Source organism: Oryx dammah, unplaced genomic scaffold (assembly GCF_014754425.2).
Source record: "Oryx dammah isolate SB20612 unplaced genomic scaffold, SCBI_Odam_1.1 HiC_scaffold_29, whole genome shotgun sequence".
Classification (NCBI taxonomy): domain Eukaryota; kingdom Metazoa; phylum Chordata; class Mammalia; order Artiodactyla; family Bovidae; genus Oryx; species Oryx dammah.
Genome location: NW_024070213.1, coordinates 28,290,975 through 28,303,182, shown reverse-complemented (window position 1 = coordinate 28,303,182; position 12,208 = coordinate 28,290,975). Strand labels below are relative to the sequence as shown.

The following is a 12,208-nucleotide window of genomic DNA, read 5'->3' as shown; positions in this document are numbered from 1 at the left end:
ACAATCTACTGGCCAAAGCAGGAGGCATGGGTTTGATCCCTGGTCTGGGAAGATGCCACATGCCGAGCAGCAGCTAAGCCCCTGCACCACACAACTGAGCCGGTGCCCCTAAGCCTACATGCTGCAAGCCCCGAGCCCACGTGCCCCAACTACTGGAGCCACCGCAATGAGAAGCTGTGCACCGCAGCTACGGGGCAGCCACTGCCCGCCTCAGCTGGAGAAGAGCCAGCACAGGCGTAAATAAATAACCACCACATAAAAGGGAAATGTTAAAAAAAGTGAAGAAAGAAATGAACTAGTAAGTGTATTTACTAAGAAATACTAATACCCATCTATAATCTTTGTTTTCTCTAATTGGTTTAATATTTTATCTTTCTAGAAACTCGAAATATAAATCAAAACCAGAAAACAAGTCAAGGACTTTGAAAAGTGTTACAACTGAAGAAAAAATGTCAATAAAGACACTATCCCCTTAAAAACTGAATAACTACTATACTTCAAAAAAATTAACTCCTGTATTTCATAGTCTTATAAGGAATCTAGGTTACAAAGTCTAACTATACAATTACAAACAGAGACTAAAGCCCAGAAATGTAAATGAGCTCAAGCACAGAAGACACTCTTTGCAAAAAAGACAGGATGAATATTAAAACAGCCAATAAATTTTAGTTAAGCTTCCCCTGGTCGAAGCTGTTAAAACAGTCCTACCAGCAGTGTAACAGCTAAGACCCCACCCAGAGCCAGGACCACCAGCCTTCTGCAGGGACTGTGTGACTTTGGGCAGGATACAGTCTGTGTGTACTTTCTCACCTCACTGGTTATGTGGATGCAGTTATGAAAGAAAGAAAGTGAAGCTGCTCAGTCGTGTCCGACTCTTTGCGACTCCATGGACTGCAGCCTACCAGGCTCCTTGGTCCATGGAATTTTCCAGGCAAGAGTACTGGAGTGGGTTGCCATTTCCTTCTCCAGGGGATCTTCCTGACCCAGACTGAACTCAGGTCTCCTGCACTGCAAGCAGACGCTTTACCATCTGAGCCACCAGGGAAGCTATGAACTTAATCACAGCTTCAGTGAACTATGTGGATGCAGTGAACTTCATCAAATCCTTTCAATAAGCTCAAGCCTCAGATTCTCAAGCAAACTAGACAATCAATAGTGGTTTTCTTCTAAAACAGTGTGTCGATCTATTTTTTTCTCCTGAGAAACAAAATGTAAATTTGGGAATCCTGCTTTTTAAAACTATTCAAATAATCACAACTTTTTTCAAATACTCTTTCTGCTTATGCTATTAAAAGCAACTGAATATTCATTGGAAGGACTGATGCTGAAGCTCCAATACTTTGGCCACCCGATGCAAAGAGCCAACTCTTTGGAAAAGGACCTGATTCTGGAAAGATTGAAGACAGGAGGAGAAGGGGACAAGAGGATAAGATGGTTGGATGGCATCACTGACTCGATGGACATGAGTTTGAGCAATCTCTAGGAGTTGGTGATGGACAGGGAAGTCTGGCCTGAGTGCTGCAGTCCATGGGGTCACAAAGAGTCGAACATGACTGAGAGACGGAACTGACTTGATTAAAAGGAACTAGGGGAAGACATAAGGCACAGAATGGTTCTTCTCCTCGTTTCCTGCAGCCACACAAATGACAGCAAGAAAGAAGAAATATCTACACCCAAGGCTGGGCTTCCCTGCTGGCTCAGCAGTAAAGAATCCACCTTCAGAGATGCAGGTTCGATCCCTGAGTGGGGAAGCTCCCTTGAAGAAGGAAATGGCAACCCACTCCAGTATTCTTGCCTGGGAAACCCTGTGGACAAAGGAACCTGGCAGGCTACAGTCCATGGAGTCACAGAGTCGGAAACAACTTAGCGACTAATCATCATCCACAATCAGCTGAATTCAATTAATGAGTTACTTTACACAGAGAGTGTAACATCTGAGTGTAGTATAGCTAAGTGCTGGAAGTATAAAGATAAATAGGACCTGATTTTAAAATATTATAGCCTACAGAAGACAAACACAAATGGATTCTTCAAAACAACACCATAAATATAAATTAGAATTACAGTGACTTTTAAACCCAGAAGAACCTAAAGTATCTGAGATCTTGGATATAGCAAAGACACAACCTATAATATTCTGGATTTGTCTAAAGGACAGGAAATACAGACACACTGAGGATATATTAACAGTTTCCTATTCTCAGTGAGCACACATTCTAACAAGAGATAAACAGTAAATAATTACTCCAATTGTGATAGGGCTAATGCAGAATTTGGACAATGAGTCTAACAGAGTATTGGGGATAGTTTGCCTGAGAAATTGTTCAAGATAAGTCCTAATCAAGATAGGAGTTACTATATTTATCTCCTGACTTCCATTTAGAGCACTTGCCAAATCATATCTGAGTTCCAAACCACTTTTTATTGTTTAGTCCAAAACCCTCACTTCCAAGAAAGAGAGTCAAACTGAAGTTCAGAGAAATGAAATCCACTGCCAGATTTCCTGCAGGCAGTCTCTAGTAACGCCAGAGCTACAATACTGATTATTCTCACTAGAGTATTCTTTCCACATTTTACACATGAGAAATGGGAGGGTAAATGACAATATGAATTAATCACAGCCCTAGGCCCTTTACATATTCCATCTCACTTAACCATAACACTAAGATATGTCTCCTGTTTTGAAAGGTAAGGAAACAACTTCTGAGAAGATAAATTATAAGACCAAGGCTTTCTGACTTAACGCGTTCACGCTCTTTCACTACCCAATGTTCCTTTCGTTGTTTCAGTGATAGACGTGTCTACAAAAATACAGTAAGGTATTGTTCCAATAAAATCCTCAAGGAAAAAACTTTTTACTCAGAAATAGTAACACTGTTTCTCTTATTCATCACTCCAGAGATTAGCTTTTCTTTCCTTTAAGTCCATTTCCCAAGTGTGACTTTTTCCCCAACTTGACCCCCGCTCAAAGTCTCTTCACTTCACACCTGTACTACTCCTTCTACCTCCTAATTGGTCTCCCAGCTCCCAAGCTTTCTTTCTCTACCTTTGCCACGTGTGATTAATTTTCCTGTAACACCAAGTTTCATCATTCATTCAAAATACATTTTAAAATACCTAAAATAAGCATTAAGCACTGTGCCAGCTAATGCAGATAGAGCAATGATCAAAACAGACATGGTTCCCATTCTCAAGGAGCACACATTCTCCCAAGAGCGATGAGCAGTAAATCATCACTCAAATTGTGATAAAGGCAATGCAGAATTTGAAGTGCTAACACTGTGTGTCTAACAAAGAATCATGGAGAGGCTGCTTGAGAAAACGTTCAAGGTAAAACCTGATCATGATTGGGAGTTACAAAAACAGAAGTCGGGGAGAGCCAAAGAAACCAATTCACCAACCTACAGTGAGAAAGATGGGCACACCTGTGTTGGCACAAAGGGCCACACTTTTCCCATTAATTATTTCCCAGTTTTCAATGTGGAACCTCTTCTCTCCGCAGGAAGTTTCCTGAATATGCTAGGCTCTTTCCTTCCTATGTTTCATTTAAGCTTTCTAGAAATTTTCATCACTCAACCAACCCTAAAATCCAGTCCGTTTCTCTCATCAAAACTTTAGTTATCGACTGTAATATTCTACAGTACTGGCTTTTTTCTTTTAAAAATCACCATTTTATTTATTTGTGGTCGCCCTGGGTCTCTTGTTGCGCAAGGGCTTTCTCTAGTTGCAGCGAGCAGAAGCTACTGTTTTTTGTGGCGAATGGGCTTAGTTGCTCCGCAGCATGTGGTATCTTCCCAGACCAGGTATCAAACCTGTGTTCCCTGCACTGGCAGGCAGATTCTTAACCACTGTACCACCAGAGAAGTCCTCTACAGCTTTAACTTTAATACACTGGGGTCACAATTTACAGAAAAACTAGAAAATGATGGAATTGTCTTCTTAGTCTCCTTAAAAACTAACCAAATGGGAAGACAACACATGTATATTTCTTATCACTAAACAGGGTTCAATGCCAACCATCAGTCAATGCTCAACAAAGATTTTTTAAACATCCAAACATCCACCTGATCTATCCATGCCCAAAGCTGTTCAGTTAGTTCTAAGGTCAATGTCATTATTATTTCCACAAATGTATACTATCAGTCACAAAAATGAACTCAACCTGTGGTAAAATTAATTGCAAACCCATCACCATTACTAGAAAACAAATCCCTAAACCCATTAGTAATAGATCAGCAGCGTTACATACTAAAAACTATTAAAAATGAAAGGCATTAAGAAGCCTTTCAGATCAACCATGTATGTTAAAGTAAATGATTAAGATGCAGATTTTGTAATAAAATCTTTTGATATGGCATATTCTTTTGCAAGTTTCTGAAGCATTCATTTACAGATAACATGCCACATATTTAACAGCTTGTTTAGTACTTTTGGGGGCTTCCCAGATGGCTCAATGATAAAGAATGCACCTGCCAATGCAAGAAAAGACCCAAGTTCCATCCCTGGGTCAGAAAGATCTCCTGGAGGAGGGAATGGCAACCCACTCCAGTATTCTTGCCTGAAATATTCCAACGACAGAGGAGCCAAAGGGATGCAAAAAGTCTGACGCAACTGAAAACTGCACATAATTAGATGTGACTTCCCAGATGGCTCAGTGGTAAAAAAAAGAAAAAAAGGAAAATCCTCCTTAGATGCGGGTTTGATCCCTGGCTGGGAAACATCCCCTGGAGAAGGAAATGGCAACCCACTCCAGTCTTCTTGCCTGAAAATCCCATGGAGAGAGGAGCCTGGCGAGCTACAGGCCATGAGGTTGCAAAGAGTCAGACACAACTGATCAACTGAACAACAGCATAGTATTTTTTGGCATTTCAGATCTTAAACTGCTTCAACAAGAGACCAATGTTAGCTTAGCTACAATTGGCTCAAACGCAGTCTGTCCCACCGCCCGTGAGGTCAAGTGCTTTGTTTCAGTCACTGCCGTGTGTACCCAACACCTAAAATACCCATTACCCACATAATGGGGCTTCTGCATACATCTGTGGACTAAATACCTACCTATCACGTAATAAATGCTTAGTAAAGTGTGTGCCAAATACTGCACATGTCATCACCACAACCACCTTACAGGAAAGGAACTATTAATGTCCCTCTTCTGCAGATAAAAAACTTGAAGTAGTATTAAGATGTTAAATAACCTAAATGACTGTCCCACGGTCACCCAGCTTTAGTGACAGCCAGAATTCAACAAATCCAAGTGTTCTGACTCATAGTGTACTTTTAACCACTTCTCTCGCTATCCTCTCATTAACTTCAAGTTTTCCATCTGCCTTGGATAAAACGTTGGGCATTTTTCTACTATAAATGCTTCTAAACAATGGTTAAAATAAAAAAAAAACCTCAAGTGCCTATCCATTTTGGATTTTTCTGTCAAATTATTTTGTAAATATGCTCTTTACAGAAATTTACAGTTTCCAATCATTTAAGAAGTATTTATTAGGCACCTCTGGATTGCTTCTAAACTGACAGTTCTTAGCTTAGACCAGACATTTCTGAGACTGATAAAAACTACTGACATCTTTTCAGAGAAACGTCCACATAAAATTTTCCATTCAATCTCACTGACCTTACTAGAGTATGCCCCTAGAGAAAAGTTGGCCTTAAATCACTATACCAAATACAATAATCCAACCAAAGGCCCTCACTTTATAGTCTTCCTTATACAAATTCTCCTGCTGGTATTTGTTTATTTCTAATAACTAAGTACACACCGTAAGCACGTACTGTTAGATACTACAAGGATGGAAATGAGCTAAACTGTCCCTGCTCTCAAAACTACCATGTTACAACAAAAAGAATGAAGCAAAGCATCCAGATAAGAGGTCTTCTTCAGAATAGTCGACAGGGCCCCTTAATAGAAATTCATGTAAACCTGAATAAACACCTTCATGGGAAAACCTAACCTGGTCTTACAGTTAAGAAATTAAGGGTCAAAGATGTTAGCAATACTAAGATTTGAATCTTATCCTTTGACTCTTGATTACAGGCTATTCATGTTGCAATATTCTACATCCTTCCATCTATATAGAACAGAGCCATAAACTGGGTTGAAAAGAAGAAATACAAATATGGGAAGAAATACAAATATGGTACTAAAAGCAATACCATATTTCCTTTTAATTAAAAGACCATATTTTCTTTTAATTAAAAGGAAGACCATATTTCCTTTTAATTAAAAGGAAGAAGACATTAATATCATTTAAAAAGACCTGGAAACAATTTGTCATGGTATTTTGATGGGTTTTGAAAGGCTGTCTCCATCAACAGAAATTTGAAGCAATTATTTTTTATCATAGTATGAATGAAAAGTGGGGAAAATGTTATCTGCTAAGTGAAGATGTATGAAGAAAATGTGAGCAGGTTCATTTAGGTCATAAAATCCTTGGCTCTCTTTCTCTCAGAAGACTTGCTCTGAGGAAACTAGTTGCTAGGTCCTAAGAACACACAAGTAGCCTTATAGAGATACTGACTTGGTGAATAACTGAGGCCTCCTGCCAAAGCTATATAAGTGAGATGGTTTCCAGCCCCAGTCAAGCCTTCAGATGACTGCAGTGCTGGCCAACACTTTCGCTGCAATAGGAGACTAAGCCAGAACCACCCAGCTAAGTAGCTCCATTCTTATAAACCACAGGTGATAATGTTTATTTCTTTAAGTTGCTAAATCAGGAGCACAGACAGCAATAAATAGCTAACACAATAGTCAAGGTGTGAAATCGCTAACTTTGTTTTTTCATCCAAGTTTGTGCTAATTAAAAGTTTCAGAGCAATATGCAAGATGGATGAGAGAGGGAAGCTTTTTGTCTATCTCTCACCATATCCAATGGAGTCCTTCCTGCACATGGTAACAAGCTTGGTAACAAACTAGCATACACACAAGACTTCCTAACTGACCCAATGAAATAGCCTCAAAGTTTCTTAAAAGTAAAATGGTTCCCTTGAATCTTTCCATATAAGTTCAATCCTGAAAGCTGTAGTTTTATTGTTGTTTACTTTTTATTTTTTAGCACAGAGCCATACCTTCCTTAACTGAGAATTACAATACATAATCAATGAAAACTGAGACTTGTTTGTTAGCAGCTCTTCTCTAAATTTAGTCAAAACTAAAAGTGGTTCCAGAGAGACTATGAGCAGCTGCTTCAGAGTTGAAAGGTAAATAGTGAAAAGCAATTCCATCATGAAGTATGAGCAAAATACTTTTATCAGTTATTTGATTGTCTCAACCACATCAGAGCCTTAATCTTGATGATAACCTCGGCATGAAGCTTTCTAGTATTAATCCAATTTAAAAGTTTAGCCTCCATACTAGGAAAAAAATCTTCCCAATCATACTACTGGGAAAGTGGACAACATAACCCTGTTTTCCCAGTGTCGAAACGAATTTAATTATACCTTGAAGTTTGCAACCCATAAAGCGGGGAATCCAAATGTTAATTCTCAAAAACTGTAAGGGCCTGTAGTCTATGCTGATCATTAAGCTTCACACTAAATGCCCTTCCGTATATGGACTCATCACTTGACATCTGAATTTACGTAGAAAGGCTGATAAAAGTGGCTTTTTCAAAATAAGTCATACCTTATATTCTAGCTGGGGAGGAAAAACCATAATACAAAAAAGAGACAAATAACCACAAAATACAGGCTGTTATCAATTCACTTATACAGACAAGCAACTAAAAATATAAACTAACTTTTACACTAAAAAAAAAAATTTCAGAGGCATTTCAAGTTCTAAAATTCTATTTAAAAGTCAACTTAGGCTCTGAAATTAACTTAAAAGGTGGTAACTTTTTAAAAAGTACTTAAGGTTAGATTCAAAGTAAAATAAAAGCTAGTTTTTAGTGGCCTCACATGGCTAAATATTCTCCCCAAAGAAAATTCCATTATGTTTATAACTGAAGTAAGAGTAAACTATATATCAACTTTAAGGTTTCCTAATCTTACCAAAATAAACATCAGTACACTTAACGCTGCTTTTGAATAACTTTCTCCTGGGGAAAACAATGTTTTTGGAATTGTGTGACTTAATCATTTTATAAGTTAATCACTTTCACAACACTTAAAATGTGTGTTGTAAACTGACTCCTTGGATCACAAGCTTTATATCCAAATCTTTACAGTTAGTTCTTTCTTCAAAAGAAGCACTTAAAGTTAAAAATATTTAAGATATTTCAACACATTCTAAAGAATGTTACATAAACTCAAAAGTATAATCTTATTTCAACGTGAAAGCGCAAAAGACATTCTAACAAAAGAGTAAATTCTAATGATAATAAAATCTTTGCAACAGGAATGCCCCGTGTTTTTAAAAAGCACTTTAAAACCACGATATCCTTCCATCAGTTACAAATATAAAGACTTCCTACCATGAAATCAACCTATAAAATCCAGATTGATGTAATCTGCATGGCAGTTTATAAGAATCATGAATCCTTTGCAAACTTAAAAAAAAGAAAGAAACTGAAAGGCAAAGGAGGGGGGCATTTCAAAGTTAATATTATCAAGATCACAACCAGTTTCACTAGTAATAAAGGTTTTTTCATACATGATAAATTCATTACCCTGTAATAGGAAAAAGATTATAGTATTTTGTAGTCTCTAATATTTAAGCATCCAGAAAAGCAAGCATGCTTTTTTTAATCAAATTTTAACCTTATTTGGACTTGTGGCACCAGTATCTTACTCCTTACTCTGAAATGAGGTAAGAATTACTTATTCAAGTATCTAATAAAAATTACGTCAAAACTCCACTTGCTGAAGTATTACTGGACCAACTACTCATAGTCTCCTAAAATGACATAGTAGATAGACATTAAATTTAAAAAACGAAAAAAACAAAAACCTGGCACATACTGCTTGTAGCTTATTTAAAGAGAATAATTCTAACTCTGGTGAAGTGGAACTAGCAGGAGACTTGAGAACCTTTGTTCAGATCCAGCTCCACCACTTCCATTCCATAGTTAATGTTTTGAGAAAGACACTTAACTTGCTTCTTCTCTGCTTTTAAGTCTTGCACCAGAGTTGTGAAAATGACATGATTGGCACATTTAAATCCTTCAGTGCTACTAGGCAAGTACGTGTGTATGCTAGGTAAATGGAACAACTGTGGAAGACGCTGAATTGTATGAACTAATGTCAACTTTTAAATATCTACTGGTACCAACGAAGGCGTATACAGTAAAACGACAAATAACATGCTTCGTCAGGCAGTTCACACCAATCCTTTAATTTTCTTAAAGACATTCTCCTTCCTATCCTGCCTACATAGTTCAGGACAATTTTTTCAAGGTTTGCAGTCTATTTTACCCCATCAAGGTTAATTCCTTAGATATTAAAATAAATGTCAAATAGAATTTGATGCTGTATTTTCAAAATATTTAGGGCTGTGAATTCCTCATAATACTAAACATAAGCCAATGTGTTCATTTTTATCAGTTAACAATAGAATTCCTAGAACTTTAGAATACTTAAAACTTTCAAATCCAATATCGATTGTTAAAATTCTACTGCTCATCCAAACATTAGCAGACGGTCAAAATAATTGCTAATATACTTTAGAGGCAGTACAATACGCATGACATGGTTCTGTTGTATCAAAATAAAATACATTAACAACCTACTAGTTAAAATATGAAGTCTTCTGGAGATGAAAAATAATGACAATAACATCTGAAACATACCTTAACAATGAGTATCTTAAAGCCCCCAGAAAATGAGGCGCATTTTTGTCAGTCTCTACACTCTTTCTAAAAAGCTTTACAAAACTACTAATCCCTTCAGAAATCTCGCCAAAACATGACTTTAAATCTTATCACCGAAAATCACGACTCATGTTGAACCATTAGTGTACAGATTTTAAAACGCATACTAACATGTTGTACCTTAAAACTGCATTTTGTTACCACTGCAACTCTCTTCGGCTCGGTAAAGTTACCTTAAACGACACCAACTCATTATTCTCTTACACAACGATGTGTACAGTTTGAGAACTTTCTCCCCAGTTTGACCACCAACCAAATAAAGAGAGGTTATTAAAATCATTTTGGAGACCAGGTTAAGGAAGATATGAGGAATTCTGGAAGCGCTAGTCAAATAGAAAAGAATAGTCTTTTTTTTAAGTAAAAGAAAAGTGATGGTTGGGGTCCCCCTCCCTGAACAAGGAAGTTCTCTTACATCCAGGCGAGACCAGCCATGTTGGAAAACACTTGTCAGTTACAGTTGTGACAAGTCTTCGCCAACATCGCCCGGGGAAGCTAACCTTGTGTACCGAGGTGTGTACATCAAGGCCCTCTTCGGCTCCGCCGGAGGTTCTGGGCCTACTTTGGGGATGGTTTCCGAGTTGGAGCCGTCCTTCGGTCCGAACGGAGCGCAGAGCCGAGGGGGAAAGAGGGCGGGGAAAGGAGAGTTGGGGGGAAAAGGGTTTTGAAGAGTTGGAAGCCGCTATCCGCAGCGAGAGGGGCGCGGCGGCAGGGAGAGGTTTCCGAGTTGAGAGCCGGGGGGAGGGGGGGGAGGGGCCGAGGATTCGGGGAACAGGGGGGACTCTCAGCAGAAAAGTCCCCCTCGGAGGGGCCCAGGAGCGCCAGAGGAGGAAGGGAAGCGGAGGAACGCTTCGGGGCACTGACCTGTCCTCCGAGTCCATGCGGCTCAGGGGTTCCCCATCCGACGACATCTCCAAGCTGCCTCGCCGGCCCCCGGAGGTCGCGCTGCTTCCGCCTCCCCCGGTCCCGTAGCCCTCGTCGCCGCCGCTGGAGACGACGCTGCTGCTGCTGCTGCCGCCCCCGCCGCCGCCCTGGCTGCCCCGCGGTCCCTTGGGCTCCTCCAGGCCCTCCTTGCCGTCCCCATCCCCGCTGCTGCTGCTGGCGGCGCCGGGGCTCAGCGAGCGCGTCTCGTCGCTGCTGCTCCCGCCGCTGCTGCTGCCCACCAGGCTCTCGGCGCTGCTCTCCTCCTCGCCCCCGCCGCTGCTGCTCTCGTCCTCCTCCTCCTCCTCCTCGTCGTCCTCCTCGTCGTCGTCCTCCCCGGCCTGGCTGGCGCTCTCGGGGCTCGGCTCCGACATCGTCTCCGCCTCGCCGCCCCCCACTCCGCCGCCGCCCCCACCGCCGTTCAGCAGCAGCGCCGCCACCGCCTCGGCCTCCTCCTCCTCTTCTTCCTCCTCCTCCTCCTCGGGGGGCTCAGCCCGGCCCCGCGCCGCCGGCCCGGGGCTGCCGGGGGGCAGAGGGCTCAGGCGGGAGAGCTCCTCCAGGTCGGCCATGTCGGTGAGAGCGGCGGCCATGGCGGCGCCTGCTCCTCCTCCTCCGGCTCCTCCGCCTCCCCGCCGCCGCCTCCCTCTCTCGACTCTCGCTCCCTCGCCCCCCTCCCAAACGCCCCAAACTCGGCCGACACCGCGGCAGAGGGGGAGGAGGGCCCGCGAGCTGCGTCAGCCTGCACACGCGCTACGGAACCCGCGCGGGGACAGGCGCGCCACTGCGCGCACTCACGCGGAGACGGCTGCGCGCCTGCGCGGCGGCACGCGGTGGCACCTCCCCTCGGCCGCCGGCTCCGCGCCCGCGCCCCCGGCCGCGCCCCCTCTGGGCCCCCGCCCCGACCCGCCGGGACTCAGAGTTTCCGCCGGGCCTGCCCACGCCTTCCCCGGCCGCGCGGCGGGCGGGACACGCGGAACGAAAAGCGGGGCGCCAGGCGGGGATTCTAACAGCCCCCGCCCCGAGGGCTCACGATCGAGTCATTCATTCCGGGAGTGTTTGGGGAGCGCCCCCGGCGCGCGGGCGCTGAGCCAAGAATCGAACAAGTCCCTGGGCTCCTAAGAGCTGACAGTCTGAGAGAAGAGGCGAGGAAAATGAGTAAAAATAAATAATACAGTGCTAGGTACTGAATCCATATGTGCGACGCAGAGCCACAGGTTTTTATCTAACCTACGTTCGAATACCCCGAGGACTGGTTAAATCACAGTCTGAGAGCAAACATCTGTGTGCAAGATCGTCAAACTTTTTAGCTCCTGAGCCCTCTGAAACGATTTTGTACATCTTCGTACATCCACGTTTAAAGTGACATCCACATTTTTTCCCAGCCTCATATTTTACGACTGTCACACTTTTTTAAATGTAGTCAACCAATGAATCCGAAATTCCATACGGATTTAATAGCCACCAATATCTTTTAA

The 12,208-nt window shown here is 42.2% G+C and overlaps 1 protein-coding gene across 2 annotated transcripts in view; it reads right to left on the bottom strand.

Annotated features, from left to right (window-relative positions):
- AEBP2 (AE binding protein 2) overlaps positions 1 to 11,485 on the bottom strand; it is a 65,737-nt gene extending 54,252 nt beyond the window's left edge. Inside the window, exon 1 of one of the 2 annotated variants that reach the window (XM_040235296.1) lies at positions 10,677 to 11,485. In XM_040235296.1, coding sequence (XP_040091230.1) covers positions 10,677 to 11,323 — 647 coding nt within the window. In that variant the 5' untranslated portion in view covers positions 11,324 to 11,485. Of the gene's footprint in view, positions 1 to 10,312; positions 10,440 to 10,676 lie in introns of those variants that run through there. The other variant, XM_040235297.1, reaches the window with a different exon arrangement.
- Positions 11,486 to 12,208: the final 723 nt, after the last annotated feature.